General features: G+C 40.7%; 2 protein-coding genes across 3 annotated transcripts; one reads left to right on the top strand and one right to left on the bottom strand.

The window, feature by feature from the left end:
• The first annotated feature begins 1,535 nt into the window (after positions 1 to 1,535).
• Positions 1,536 to 7,875, top strand: SPDYA (speedy/RINGO cell cycle regulator family member A). Its single transcript, XM_074897378.1, has 6 exons — positions 1,536 to 1,764; positions 2,792 to 2,850; positions 3,103 to 3,188; positions 4,737 to 4,908; positions 6,023 to 6,314; positions 7,787 to 7,875. Exons 1-6 carry the CDS (start codon positions 1,536 to 1,538, stop codon positions 7,873 to 7,875), a joined length of 927 nt encoding a protein of 308 aa, XP_074753479.1.
• On the bottom strand, positions 7,286 to 15,319 carry TRMT61B (tRNA methyltransferase 61B). Of its 2 annotated transcripts, none has more exons than XM_074897376.1 (7): positions 14,778 to 15,319; positions 14,568 to 14,670; positions 11,027 to 11,217; positions 9,742 to 9,833; positions 9,080 to 9,315; positions 8,368 to 8,448; positions 7,286 to 7,826 (listed from the first exon to the last, which is right to left on the bottom strand). In XM_074897376.1, the coding sequence occupies exons 1-7, from the start codon at positions 15,282 to 15,284 to the stop codon at positions 7,774 to 7,776; spliced, it is 1,263 nt and encodes a 420-aa protein (XP_074753477.1). In that variant the 5' UTR covers positions 15,285 to 15,319; the 3' UTR covers positions 7,286 to 7,773. The 2 variants fall into 2 exon arrangements, with proteins under 2 accessions (XP_074753477.1, XP_074753478.1); XM_074897377.1 differs by lacking the exon at positions 7,286 to 7,826 and adding an exon at positions 8,040 to 8,173.
• Between the last annotated feature and the right edge of the window lie 80 nt (positions 15,320 to 15,399).

Below are 15,399 nucleotides of genomic sequence, written 5' to 3'. Positions count from 1 at the left end.
CTTCTGGGGGGGGTGTTTATCATCCTGGGGAGACGTTTTAAGGACGCTTTTACAATGTTGCTGGGCTGAGAGATTTAAAGTCTCGTTGTAAAACAGTTTACGGTAGAGGAAAGGGTAACGGCCCCCACAGGCAGCGCTGCCGGCGGGGCGCCCGCTGCCGCCGCCCCCCCCCCGCCCGGCGCCACGACCGCGCGCCTCGGGACGCGGGGCTGAAGCGGCACCGTGGAAAAGAGACGTGTCCCGGCGGCGGCACACCCCGAGCGACCGGCCGCGCCGGCTTCGGGGCTCACCTCGTCTTGCGTGGGCAAGCCATGAGGTGAGGCGGCCCAGCCCTCGACGGGCATCGGACGAGGGTCGCGTCACCGCACGGAGCGACGACACTAGCTTAGAGCTTTCTAGGCCCACGAAGGCACCGGGGCGCGCTCCGCGCACCTCGGGGCGCGGTTTTCGCCGTGGCTATGAGGGACGTCAAAGGCAATGGCGTCAAACCCTCTGCCGCCCGCCTAGCAACAGCCGTGCCCTTCTCCCATTGGCTGGCGGGCCCTGGGCGGGCTCCGCGCAGCTCAGCGCCCCGCGGGCGGCAGGAGGAGGGTGGGGAGATAGGTGTGCTCCGCCGTCCGATTGGCTGCGAGAGGCGCCCATCTCCACCTCGAGCCGCGCGGCGCGGGGCTATGGCGCGGGGGGAAGGCTGCTGAGGAGAGCGGAGCGGGCCGGGCCGGGCGGGCGGGCTGTCTCGGGCCGCCGCGGCGCCGAGCTCACCTGCAGGGAACCGCAATACCGTAAACACATCCATACGCGAGGGGCTCTTGGTTGTTTATGTGGCAGCTAAGAGCCGGAGACCTGGGTAGGCTGCTGTGAGCCGGCCTCAGAGAGTCCTATGCTCTGTGGGGGAACCTACTGAAGAAGTAAATGAATTTACTCCTGTCTAAAAATACCTTCCCTCACGCTGCATTTAGTATCTTGATTTTTACAGTTACAGACATCTCAGGTCTGTTTCCTTGGTTATGCCTTCAGGCAATGTCCTACCTGAGCAATAAGTTCCATTCCCAATGGCTATAGTCAAATGTTACAAAAATTATGAGCTCAAGACTTTAATTTTAATGTAATATGGCTTAATTATGGTTCTGTTGCATTCTGTTAATGCTATTTTAAAAATACACAATCACAAATGGGAGTAATGGAGATTTTTTTGTAGATATAAGTGTGTAGGGCTATGAAGATTTGACAAACAGCAACTTTTTCTGGAAAGGATTTTTTCCATTTTTCAAAATTTTGAATGGAAAGAGTGAAGGCTCCTTCCACTGAAAAAGAGCTTTATGAAAGTAGAACTAAATTAATCTACATAGTTGGCTTAGGGCACAGGACTTAGATAATTAGTACTGATACTGAATTAATTTCTGTATCCCCCGATATACAAGCTCTACTGAAATACTTCATTTGAACAAGGCATATAGAGAACTACTGCTCAAACTTACTATTTTTGTAGTTAATTTATCTTTTTTTTTTTTTTTTAACAGGAACCTTTACTTACCAAAATGAGACACAGTCCGGTGTGTCAGACACCTCCCACTGTCACTGTTCATGTAAAATCTAGTGCATCCAGATCACATCAGCAAAAAAACCTCATTAGACTAAAGCGGCCCACTTTTAAAGACCATGAAGAAAATGGTGAAGAAAAGTCTCCTAGTCATAAATATAAATGTCCAAGGGGACCATGTCTAGTTATTCAGCGTCAGGAAATGACAGCTTTCTTTAAATTATTTGGTAGGTTAATAATGACAGATATCAGTGTATTGACTGAACAGTAGAAAACTATCAAGCAAGTATGTTTTCTAAAGTCAATAATTTTGGAAGTGCTTTTTGTAATAGATACTAAAACCCATATCTTTGTCTAAATGTATTTTGTGATTATTTTAGTGTATAAATATTTAATGCTTAAGTTAAAAATACAAGAAGGGGTACCAAACTGATGAAAAGTATCTTTTTAAATTACAAATGAAACCAAGGTGGCATGATTCTTTCTTTCATGATCATTTCCATTTCCTATTTTCTCTTATATTTCAACAAATACATGTAAAACAATGTGCATCTTGTTTTACACAAGGCTTAAAAAAGGCTGGACTCCCAGTCTTATAAACATGTTATTTATTGTAGGAATAAACATTTATGGGGAGAAGTGGAATGAGAAGAAAAGCTGAGGAGTTGTAGCATCTCTTTTGCATTTGTGTCTCTTTCATATGAAGTTCTGTATTTAGTGAAGAGATTAAGTAATAGTGGAAGATTACACTTGGTTTTTATTTGAACCTTGAATACAGAAGTGAATCAGAGAGAGTTTGTGGTAATCCTATTATAGTACATGTTCACAGACAGTGATGCACTGACCACAAATAATCATGCCACTATTGCCTTATAAAGGCTGTCAGGTAACCAAGGTGCAGAGATCTCACCATTCTATGGTTCATCACAAATAACAGCATGCTATTAGATGGAACCACTTCACAAAGGAAGAAATTACATAAATAGAAAAAATACTGGTATTTTTCACCTTCACTTGCTATTACTGAGAATGAATGAAATGCACTCACTAGATTTTCCACCTTGCCTTTCTGGTATTTTATCTTTGTCACTTATATTTTTTCATACCTAATCTCTTTCCCCCACTTCTCTGTTCTCCTCTGCTGGGTCTAGCTCATTTGTTTTTATTTCGTTTAATAAAAGGACCATCTCTACAAATATTTTCCATCAAAAACAATTTTGGTGTTTGAAATGCTACAACTTTCTTTTGTTGCAGATGATGATCTAATCCAAGACTTCCTTTGGATGGACTGTTGCTGTAAAATTGCAGACAAGGTAAGTGTATTTCCTTCTTAGTTAACAGAACATATATTGAGTGAAAACTCTGTCCTTAATCACTTGATACTGTAATGCAAATACAGACCACAGGTTTTTTTAACGTGTTCATATGGAAGCTTCAAGAAACTCAATTTATGCTTGTTGATAAAAATTATGAAAATATTTTGGTGCAAGATAAATGTGTGAAGCATTTTAGGAAATTATACACTGAAATAATATATCGATACTTCATTTTATATTTTAAAACAGTATCTCTTGGCAATGACTTTTGTTTATTTCAAGAGGGCTAACTTCACAATAAATGAGCATACCAGAATCAATTTCTTTGTTGCTCTGTAAGTACTTTTAAATTACCTGGTTTTATTAGCATAAACTTTATTTTATTCCTTTGTTTATGCCTCTGATAATCATGTTATACAGTGGGACTCATTTAACGAGCATGTAGTTTTTGGGTTCTATATGAAGTATAGAAACATAATCTACATACTATATATAAATAGTGCAAATTCAACATTCCTCCTCTGAGGACCACCTGTGAGGAACAAGCCTGAGCAGCAGTGAGGGGACGTTTGCATTGGTGCGGTGATACACAGCGTGGCATTCTGCCCACCAAACTAAATCTGTGAACTTCTTTAAGCATTACAAGAAATAGATGCAGGACAATACATGATGACATATACGTAGCTCACACTCTGCCTGTTATAAGACCCTATTTTATATCTTTGCTAGCCTTTAAATCATTTGTACTGAAATGTTTCATCATGACAGGCACCTTGGGAATAACTTTTTATTAGTTTCTGTCAACATGATTTAAGCAAACTGTAAAAATGTTGCTAGAGAATTTCTGAGAATTTTTTGTAACAATTCAAAAATTTCTATACTTTGAAACAGAGGTGCAATCAGTAGTGTCTTTACCAAGCTTATATAATTTCCCCATATTTGGCTATACCCACAGAGGGATTCAGCATTTTCTTTCACAGTGTTATGGTGCTCAAGTCATCTTTTTCCGTAATAGCGCTTCTCAGATGCTCTGAATGGCACACAAGCGCAGAGAGAAAGATGTCTGTTTCCTCTCCTTTAAACGGTATCCTTGTAGCATCTGTAGAGCATGGGGGAGGAAGCTGTCTGACTCCACTGAAGGGAGAAAAGCCAGGCCACGAGAAAGGGACAAAGGGTCTGGTGAGACCGGGACTACAGGGAATATTGGAGTTCGGCGCAAGTGAGAAAATTGGGGAGGAGATCGAAAGTCATAATTTTTTCATGTATGATTTCTAGTTTAGTATTAAGTGAATCCAGAGAAGTAGTATTCTCCCGTTATCTGAGAAGATGATCCAGAGCCAAAAGTAGCACATGAAGGGAGGGAGAAATATGGACATTAAAAAAGTAATTTAAGGTTTTCATTTATATATGAAGGTAGACCTGTATTTAGTTGTTTTCTGCTAATTTAATGTGAGCAGCATAGTTTTCCAAGAATAGCTAAAATCCATGAAGTAGACAATGTAAAGTTTAAGATTTCATAAGATAGTTTTAAGCTTTATTTAGAGAATCAGTCAGAAACTGTTCATTTTAGTGCAAGGATATCTTGCCAGTTTGGAGAAAGCTGTCAGGATATGTTCATTCTTGCATATCTACTCATTTAGGACCCTTCAGGGAAAAGCAATTTTATAGGGGCTTAAGTTTTTATTTACCCAAATGATGTGTATGCACCCTTCTGATTAATAACTGTACTCCAGAGAGAAGGCTGTATGGTCTTAGTGGTTTTTCTCACAATACTGGAAAAATGAACTACTTCAATATTATGTCTTTTACTGTTAGAAATCATACTAATATAGTGATTTAAGATTGAATCATATTTACAAACACCAACGTATATATGTTTGAAGGTATCTGGCAAATACAGTTGAAGAAGATGATGAAGAATCAAAGTATGACATTTTCCCATGGGCTTTGGGAAAAGCCTGGAGAAAGCTCTTCCCTGATTTCTTAAAGTTAAGAGATCAACTCTGGAGTAGAATTGACTACAGGGCTATTGTAAGCAGACGCTGCTGTGAAGAGGTAGGGAGTTTTCATACCGTAGATGCTGAAACTACAACAATTAGTACCAGCTAACAATCTAGCTCTATATAAATAATTTCTTCCCTAAAGTGCCATGGGAAAGAACAGATGCAGGTAAAATGTAAATATACATTTGTCTCCATGAATTTTTTCTTCTGCTATTAAAATACATTCTTTGAAACTGTGCTTTTAAGGTAAACTAGAATATTTTACATTGCACTACTGTTAAAAGTGAAGTTTTTATTGATTAGAATCTTACTGCTTTGTGCAAATACTCTTATTTAAAATTTACCATTGATGTTTCACTTCATTCACTTTAGAAATAATTCTGTGTGTTGCCTTTACAAATTATAAATCTGTACACAAGTAAAACCTTTAAATACAAATCCAGCACCTCAGGTGAAACTTTAATCCCGTCAAAATTAATAAAACTTCAACTGACTTTTTAAGGTAAGGGTTTTTCACTTCACTTCACTTAAAAAAACCTCTGACACACCTTTAGCATTCTCTACTATTAATGCAGTGTTACAACCTACATTTTTCGAACATATTGGGAGGGAAAAAAGACACTTCTCACTTTTCAGGTGGAATGTATCTGTCTGGAGAAGCCCTGTCATGTTCTAAGAACATGTTTACTACAGCTGATGGAATACTCTAGAATCCCATCTCTGGGGGTGGGATTGGGTGCTTGTGGGAGTAGTACCAGAAACAAGGCAAGTGTGGGTGCTTCTCCCAGCATACCCTGCCAGCTTTCAATGGTCAGTGCAGTGATGTTGTGAACCAGAAGATCCATCCAGCTGATGTTTAGTAGTTAGTAAAAGGCACCAGCTTTAGTCCAACATACAAAGCATAAGCTGGTATCTGTAATGACTCACATGAACATACAAGGCTGTAAACTGTTGTGTTTCTACATCTGAGTCATTTCTACAACGAGTTCACTTACTTGTGCCTAAGGTAGCAAACTTTCTAGTGAAACAGAAACAGATGGATAGTAGATGATATCCATTTCAGCTACATAGTATTAATTCTCTGCCATACATGAACTGGATCCCTTGTTTTCAGCTGTGTTTTCCCACTACTCTCACGGTTTCTGATGTAACGGCTGTTCCGATAGGTGATGGCTATTGCTCCAACACATTACGCATGGCAGCGAGAACGTTCTACGCACCACAGCGGAGCCATGAGAAACTACAATGATGAAGTACCGCTGCCTCGAGAACCTAGTGCTACTCCTACAGACTGCTTGCTTTGTGGCAAGAAAGGAAGATATGTACGTCTAGGATTGTCATCTTCCTCCTCATCTACTGGCACTTTGGAGATGGTGGAATTACATTCACCCCAGAATACGAAGGACACCTTTCCAACTGAAAAAATGCTTGTTGACTCTCCTTTTCATTGTGCCCAAGGTATGGTTTAATACTGCAAATAATTTTCAGTTAGTTTAGGCAACTGAGGCCATATTTGCCCTTCAGACTACTGTAGGGAGAACTGTCCCCTTCTTGGTATGACAGGAGACTACCTCTCTGTGGGAGCAGACACCCCCATTACAAATGCAGTTACCTTGGCAAAACTGTGCTTTTACTGCCAGAGTTTCATTTTCACACCTTATCTCTTGACTTCCTGGAAGAACCAACTGGTTTATATTCTGTCTCTTCAAATTACCTTCATCTACTATGGTAGATTTTGGGTTGCGTTCCAGTCTGTTTAGGCGTTTATTACTATTCTTACATTGTAAATTAGGTTGAAAATCCTGGTTTTAACACTTAGGGTTGGCTAGAAGAAACAGTAAAAATACTAGCGTGTTACGTGAGTTAAAGCACTCTTGTTGAGAGCACTATTTTTAGAAAGGGCAACCTGCTCAGTTGCTGTCATCAGGACATCACATTTTTCATTCACATTTTTCTTTCAGTGTATCTCAGATGTTGACAGTTTATACAAGACTTCCTTTTAAGACTGGGGTATGGGTAGAAACAACACAAGAGTGTTGTGAAAATGGTTTTATGTAATTGAATCTTTGCCCATTAATCTACTCAAAATAGCACCCTGAGCCTTTGTAGGAGAAGCCTCCATTACATACTGCAGTCATGGGGCAAACACTCATTGTTTCATTTATTACTGAGTGGAACACACTTGCGATGTAAACTTCCTGGCAGAGCTGTATTGAGGCCTCAGTTCTACAAAGATACTCCCATGTGTTTAACCACTGCAGACTTTTAAATATACCTATTTAATACAAGGTTACAGTTATTTATAGCTCTATTTTTTATTTGCATATGTTCTCACTAATATCCAAATTTTCACTATTATGGTGGGATCGTGTTACTGCTTTTGACAGCTTCAGTACAGCTGTGATTCTCAATGGATCCCTCAACTTTTGAAAAATGTGGCACTTGAAGCTTCCTTGAGATACAGAGCAAGTCAGGTGTCTACAACACATCACATAACACATTAAATGTATTAAGCATCAACATGTGCTTATGTGGAGACTTATGTGAGACCTAATAGCCTTAATTTTAAATCTATTTTTACTTGAGAGATCTTGCTTTTTGTATCTGACAAAGGTCAGAAAAAAATGTGTTTATTTTGACCACGTGAGAATGCTTTATATATAGCAAAGTTCACAAATTACCAGGCCAATTTCAGCATGGGTGCTGGAAGTGAACCAAAGCTCTATCTGTCAACAGCTGGTCTTTTTCTTGAAACAAGCACAGCTTTATCAAGAAAACGAATCCAGTGAATTTCAGTTTCTCTTACAGTTGTGCATTAAGAACACTGTTCTTAAAGAAACTGATAACTGTAGTTAGTGAAGTCAAAAGCTGCTTCGCTTGCATTTCAAAGGGCAGACTTTGATCCATTCTCTTCTCCTTATTTCTGGTAGACTGTCAGAGCCTCTCCAGCAAAAGAAGGCCAGGTAGCACCTTGAACCAAGACAAATCCATGGCTTGGTTTACAAGCAATGAAGAATGAAATACACCCGATGAGACAGAAACAGATACTGTGCTTTGCAAAACAATCCTTGTGGCATCACACCACCATACCTGATGATTCTGTTAAAACTTTTCCCTTTAAATAGTAGGTGAGATTTCAAACTTTATGTGCAGTAGAAATCAAAGCAGTCCTTACTTAAAAGTTACACAACTTGCAAAATGTAACAGGTACTTTGTAACACTTTATTTAATTCTGATACAATACTTAAATTAGCAGCTAACATGTCAGCAGCATCAGGCAAGGGGTAGTTGAAACTTTCTCAGCTTGGTAAGAAATGCTAATTAAAAAAGAAAACAAGTTACTACTTCAGTATTTCAATACACAATGATTATTTTATTATTATACGTTTTATGATTTCATGATATAGTAACGTGTCAAATGCTAGTACAAAAAAAAAAAAAAAAAAGCATTTCTGAAAATGAGATACCACTAAACATTTAAGACAAAAAAACAATTTTCCAGGTGTCTTACCTGAATGAGCTTCCTGCCAATAAGATGGTCTAGCAACATAAGGCACCGAGCAGTATGTTTCAGCATTGTCAGAATGTGATTCTGTAAGAAGTAAATTTTTTAAAATTCCTTCCAACAAGCTTAAAACAAACATGCAGACTAGAGTTGCCAATGTGCGTGTTTATTTTTCCCCCCATGTATTTTCATTTTCTTTTTGCTTCTGTTGAAGTGCTTTGTTATCACCTGTCAGGACATTTAGACCTGTTTGCCCTACTATGGATTTTGCAAATCTATGCCAGTATGAGGCATCGTTTTTGGATTTGCCAGAACAGCATGATTACAACACAGAGCACACGTACCATTTCTTCTATGGAACCCTTAAGCCCATCAGAGTCCTCTAAGGCAGCTACAGGATGAGTAGAGTGAATTTTATTTAAAAAATAGAAATTTGAAAACAGTAGTAGCAGGACAGTTGTTCTTTATTTGCAGATTGTAATTTATTTTCTATGTAGTCTAGATTTTTAATAAGATATTTAAACTTAAATAACCATTAATATATCTTTTTTTCAAGCCTGACAAAGTCTAGGCTGTCCAAAAGCTTGTCTATGCTTCACAACAATCTCAGCTGACCTAAGAAAAAATTACTGCCTCTTCCTACAAACTTTGCCTTCATGATATCCTTGGATTATCAAATTGCAGTAACAGGATCTCTCATCAGCAATAATGTTCTTACCACTGTATTCACTTTCTTTAAAAAATACTTGATCCTGAATGTGGATTTCTTCATATTCCTTTTGAGGTGGTTCTTCAATATTTTCTTGAGTTTCCACCATTTGGCTTGATTTGGAATTCTTGATTTTAGCAGGGAGTACCAACCAATTTCTGTGAGTCACCTCAATGATCCTTTCACACAAAAAAGGGAGCTTGTAGGTCCGTACTTTGTCTAAAAGGTCAATAACCTGTGTGATGCTTTTTGAAGAAATGCAAAGGATAAAGTATTATTTTGAAAACTCAGATCATACACCGTTAGTCTCAATTCTACTGCCTTTGTCTCATTCTTTAACTTTGAGGTTACACAAATCCTTCAATTTTAAGGTAAAGGAGCTAGCAACCTGACTACTGCACTGGAAAACAGCATGGTTATTCTGAGGGTGTCATTAAGGGAAAACTTCCACTGACCATAATGAGAACATTCCCAAAGTAAAGGCCAAAGGATTTGGCCAAGTATAATTTATAATGAGTGCAACTCCGACCCCCCCAAATTAAATGGGGAAAAAAATTTATTTTGTTAAACATTTGATTAATGGTGGATGTATATTTAAAAAGATGTTTGGTTTTGTAACAGTGTTAGGTGATGCCTGAATAAATGCCTAAGTGCCAGAAGTAAATACTTACTTGGCTAAATACACAGCGCACACACCACCCTGTTTCAGACTTGGGTGTACAACAGGCAGAGCAGACTGAGGGTTAAGCATATCCAGAACTACCTGCAAAGATAGATACATGTTTTCCAAGTAAATATCTATCACTTTTTTTTCCATTACAACAATGCTTGAGAAAACAATGTTTATCTACAGAAAATGAATGCATACAACAGCAGTATGTAATCACAAACCAGTTTTATTACTGTCTCTCAAAAATCTTAGTGAAACCTGAGGTCCGTATTTACAAAAGTCCTTGCTACTTCCAACTGAATTTCTAGTAGAATGACAAGTAGTGCTTCACCAATGCAGTAGTCCTGTGTTAACGTTAAACCTCCCACTAATTAAATTTCATAATGTTGACATTCATAAAAACTTCTAGAAGACTACATTTACTAACACCTTTGGATATCTTTTCTTTTTTACATTTGAAAACTAATTATGTTCATGTGTATCTTTATCATGAAAAGATCACACCGCAGTCTCCATGTCTAACTTTATTTCAAGATATAGAAAACTTTGGTCTTTGGCAGTTTATCCATCTTCTGCTAGAAAACATTCAAACTGTAAAACAATGGGATATGCAATATCTGATCTTTCCTGTGGACTGTTACATTTAAAGTTTTAAAAATTACATTTTTACACTATTTTATTTCTTTGCTCCAACTGTTAACACAATTGTTGTTTGTTTAAAGCATTAATGTAAGTCGTTTGTCTGCTCTACTTGGAAGAGTGGTTAACATCTAGCTGTTTTCCTCAGCACGCCTCCCTTTACAAAATCTGGACATAAGAAGCAGGACAGGAGAGCAAGCAATACCATTCCTTACTCTAACTTAGGCTTTAATTACATTGTGCGTTCTATATAGCTGATAGCAAACTGTTTACATATTTATATTTTCAATAAACCTATGTATTTTTCTTAAATTTAGTATTTAAAACATATGCTTTAGATACAAAAATATCAATGATTCCAAAATACAAAAAAATGTTTGTCTTTGCTTACAAGACAGCAGTGATTAATTGTAGTATTTCTGTAGTACAGCCATATCTTTCATTTGGAAAACTGTAACCAAAACCCTGAAAATACTTGTAATCTGACAAAAAAACAAGAAATCACAGTATTTCTTTCATTGATGAGGCTCTGATTGTTTCTTCTCACGTTAAACTAGATATGGGAATCCCATTGCAAGTGTGAGCACTAATGGTTTTAATGTCTGAAGGAAAGAAAAATGTTAAATGGGAGGACTTTTTGGACTTACTGCATCAAGTGTTACAGATTTCATATCTAGAGCAGCTTTTGAAATGTCTTTAAGAATGAAATTCACGTTATCTGGCCACTCTTGCATACGTCCTATTTCCCACGCAGTACGCCAGTGCTTGTAATTCTTCTTAGCTAAATTGTGATGATCATCCCTGATTTCATAACTTATAACTCGTCCTTTGGGCCCAACTGAAAACAAACAAAAGATACACTAGACTTACTACTTTCTTCCCCTGTAATAAAGAATTTAGGAAAAAGTAGCATAGTAAATGACAGAAGTACACCTTTAAATCTCAACTTCACTTGACGAAATAATCACATATGAAACAATCAGAGTTTATTTTTTCTTTACATGTAAAACAAATATATGCAGATGAAGTGCTGGGTTAGTTAGTTTACAGACTGAAATCCATCAATCCACAGATGAAATAAAGCACAGTTATAGTAGTACAAACTGTTCCTAAGACACCTTCCCCAAGTAACTCCTGCAGCAAAGGAGAACCCGAGCCACTGCGGCCCCACCCACCTCGGGTTCTCCTGCTGTGGTCCATCTAGGGTTCCCACCAGAGGTACCAGCCAAGAAAGCAGCAACATTGCTCACCATTCACGGATGCTGTAAAGCTGACAGACAGAGACTGCTCCTGTTGTTAGCAAGATTTGAAACTGCCGGCTTTAAATTTTTTTTTAAATCCTCATTTTTACAAAGGTTTGCTGTTTTCCATGTATAGTTCTTTCTTCACCTGTTCCTTCTCTGGGTTGGGAAAGGGTAAGAACCCCCCCACCTGCTCACTGATCTCAGCGCCTTAGACAAGTTTTCAAGTGTACTCTTTGATTTACACAGGCTTGTGTTACTTTCCTGTTATTGTCTATAACTGTAATAAATTGTTTTATTACTTGTTTTAAGTATAAATTTGTTATCCTGAAATTTACCATACAACCCCAATATACAATGTTCTTCCTAAAGGAAGCGTTACTAGAAAATCCAGGCAGAGACAGCAGCCCAGACAATGCTGTATCGCTCTATCCTTGTACTACTCTAATTTCTCAAACCTACCACACATCATTAGCTTCTCTCTCCTTGCTACTTTTTGATGGGCCAAGACAGCTTTCAGCAATCAGCAGCTCAGCAGGTGAGGTTTTGTGATATTTTAAACCATTTTACCCTGGGGTCCCCAGGCTCCTTCCCTCATCTATGTGATCCTACTGTGAATCCATTCAGAAAACTGAATAAAAGAAGGGATGGGCTTCCCAGCACTCTCCCTGATCCAGCTCACCCTGGATCAGACAGAGGCCAGAGGGTTTCAGCAGTGTCGCCCTTGATCATTCTAAGCAGTTGTAGTCACAGTACCAGCTCCTCAAGATTATCAGTTTGGAACTAATGGAAGAATAAAATTGCTCACATTGGGGTCAGTCTTATTCCTTCCTCTTCTTGTTCCAAAAATTTCCTACATTTTGAAACTGACTTAAGGAAAAATAAGGACAACTAGTTAAAATAGCTAGGCAAAACTCTTCATTGTTGTGAAGCTGCAGTATGTCGCGTTCGCATACATATTTTCCAGTTCTCAAAGATCTTAAAGTCATGGCATATGCCACATTCTTAACACAGTCTTAACTTTGTCCTGTTGTATGTCAGTAGTTTCTGGGAAAGATTAAAGAAGGAATGGAAAGTAAAACATAAAATGAGAGTAATATGAAAAGAGGAGATTAATGGAATCATTAAATCATCAAGAATTTGGAACTAAGGAATAGCAATAGGAGGCAGAAGGAAGGTGAGGGAGCAGAGGTGCAACTGTTGACCTCAAAACCTGGGCCCAACATGTCTCAAGACCACCTGCAGCTGACCCATCTTAGGGCAGCATGTAATGGGTGTTTGTTAAAATAAGGGTTTTCAACTGAATTAGTATGCCAGGTGGAGATCACTGCAGCTAAAACAAAGGACTAAGAAGAACAAAATACTCTGTTCGTCTCAGCAGGGGATCCTCCAGATTCCCTTTGCTGCTGCTGACATGGCCTCACCAATTTTAAGCTCCCGATGGATCTCAGCACTGTTGTTTGCACCATGCCCTGAGCTCCTTGTGTTATGCTCAGCAGTGTGACCGGGCATGCCAGAGCAGGGCTGGATTGATGACACCAGTAACATACCTGCTGAATACCGAACTTCCTCAGAAAAACCCATGCTTCCAAAAAGCCTTGTATTGTTAACCTGGAGCATGTGCCAAGGGACAGCAGATATACAGCACTGCTACACGGGAGAGTAAGAGAAAACTAAATTTGCTGCCCTTGAGTTCTAAGGTTATTTAATGGACTTGAACAAAAAGAACAGCTGATCTGTTCGATTTGTCTCCCTCACGAGAGTGTAAGAGGAAGCATCACCTCCCACAGACACTTGGCTAGCTGTAGGTGGGAGTACTGAAATGTTTTCTATCCCAAACTGTCAAATGATGCAGAGTACAACCACAAAGGCAGCCAAACTGTAAACACTTTACAAAGACAGCATGGCCTATAACAATACCTTATAACACACATTGGAAAATATTAAAAAAGAAACATTAGTGTTGAGGTTTCACCAAAGCTCAGAATACGGGGTACTTCTCATGCTCAATGACCGCTCCTGGCACCCTCAGCTATCCAATTATACTCTGATGGCAGAGCCCCCACAAACCCTGCCTTTGAACGTAAGCCTTCAGGATCTGCAACTCATGCTTTTCTGCTGTCACTTCAAGACTATCCATGACAAGGTTCCCGTCTTTACCCTCAAAAGTCCTTCAATATTGCAGAGAAGGGCAGTATTTTGCAACAGCAGAAATACACCACCAGTATGAAAAACAAATTCAAATGGTGTTTTGTTTTTCAGGTGTGTGTAAAAGCAATTACAACAAACAATCCTGGGGTTATTATTTTGGTTTACTGTCCTTCTTTCGTTAAGGAAGTTGTTCTGTCAGCAGCCCGTAAATCAAAGAACTCTGAAAGGTGGTTCACTAACAGGATACCTACAGATGAGAGGAAGCTGAAGGGTGAGGTTTCACCCTCACTCACCCTGCTGAGTGCAAAGGTTCTCACCTCTGAGCATTAAGACCTAGATCAAACCAAGATAGGTATAATATGTAATATTTTGTGAAAAAATAACAGCGTGCACCCACATAAGCATTTTCACTGGTACCCAGCGATCCAATTATTCACGTGTTCCATCAAGATGAGGAAAAGGAAACTGAGAAAGGGTAAGAGACCGGAGAAAGAGTGTACTGTGGCTAAGCCAAAGCCAACAATAACAATGGCTGATACTCACTGCAGAGCCTTTGGTAACCTTCTATACTACAGCCCTTCTGTAGTATGGCTCTCAAAACACAGTCAAAATGGTTTGCAGACCCTGCACTGGCTCTGGCAGAGATGCCATTTTCCCTCATGTCAACAAACTATGCATGAACCTATGAACTGCAGCAAAACATGTAAGAACTGACCATTAACGTATGATCAAAAGAAAGGCAACGTGTGATAAGGGAACTGCATTGCTTCAATGTTTTCTAAAACTAGGTTCTCACCTGCTCTCGACAGAAACAAGCTCATAGCACCAGACCCACTGCCAGTTTCCAAAACAGTGTCTCCCGGGTGGATATCCATCATCGTTAAAATAGCGCTTATATCCTATGGATGAGAAAAGCGCGGCACGTTACTAGTTTTGGAAACTAAGGGTGACGTTCAGCCAGTGACCTCCCAGACACCCACCAGCCAGCCCGGCGAGCAGCCGGTACCTTGGGGTAGGAGATGGTGGGCCCCCGCGCCATGAGCAGCACGTAATCCTCCAGCGAGGGCCGCCTCAGCAGCATCCACGCCCCGGTCGAGGTGCGCAGCACCTGCCCGGGCAGCTGCCCAATGATGTCGCGGTGGTGCAGGATGCCGCCGGAGCTGGTCAACGCCGAGTCCGCCGCCAGCCGGCACATCAGCTTCAGCGTCGTGTTGTGTTTCCTCCGCAACTCCGCCAGCGCCAGCTCCCCAGCGCGGAAAGGGCCGGGCCGGGCTCCCCCCGCTTCAAAAGGGGCAGCCGTCTCCTTTTTTTCCTCCTCCGGAGCAGCCCGAGGGGCCGCCGCGCACCGCCCCACGGCCGCCGCTTCCTCCGGCGGCAGCAGCCGCCTCACCCGCTCCAGCGGCGACAGCGACGTCTCCCACGCCCGTCTCCGAAGGCTCCTGCCGGGGGCCGCCCCGCGGCCGGAGGAGAGGGCGGAGGAGGCGGCCAGCCGCAGCTCTCGCCAGGCCCTCATGAGCAGCGAGGCGGGAAGCGGCGCTCAGCAGGCCGCCCCCGCGCGCCTGCGCCGCGCGTCCCGATGACGCGTCATCGGGACGCGCGGCGCAGGCGCGCGGGGGCGAGCACGCGGC

This window comes from Athene noctua, chromosome 1 (genome assembly GCF_965140245.1).
Source record: "Athene noctua chromosome 1, bAthNoc1.hap1.1, whole genome shotgun sequence".
Taxonomy (NCBI): Eukaryota; Metazoa; Chordata; class Aves; order Strigiformes; family Strigidae; genus Athene; species Athene noctua.
Note: the sequence above shows the minus strand (reverse complement) of the source record. Positions and strands in the feature narration are given on the sequence as shown.

Bases quoted from the DNA above. Each gene is read 5' to 3' on its own strand.
- SPDYA (XM_074897378.1), top strand. From the start codon at position 1,536: ATGAGACACAGTCCGGTGTGTCAGACACCTCCCACTGTCACTGTTCAT. The intron at 1,765-2,791 runs GTAGGTTAATAA...CTTTTGTTGCAG, and splicing joins AGCTTTCTTTAAATTATTTG to ATGATGATCTAATCCAAGAC. The intron at 4,909-6,022 runs GTAGGGAGTTTT...CTGTTCCGATAG, and splicing joins GCAGACGCTGCTGTGAAGAG to GTGATGGCTATTGCTCCAAC.
- TRMT61B (XM_074897376.1), bottom strand. From the start codon at position 15,284: ATGAGGGCCTGGCGAGAGCTGCGGCTGGCCGCCTCCTCCGCCCTCTCC. The intron at 11,218-14,567 runs GTGAGAACCTAG...GTTTGTTTTCAG, and splicing joins CTTGTTTCTGTCGAGAGCAG to TTGGGCCCAAAGGACGAGTT. The intron at 8,449-9,079 runs GTAAGAACATTA...TACTTCTTACAG, and splicing joins TAAAGAAAGTGAATACAGTG to AATCACATTCTGACAATGCT.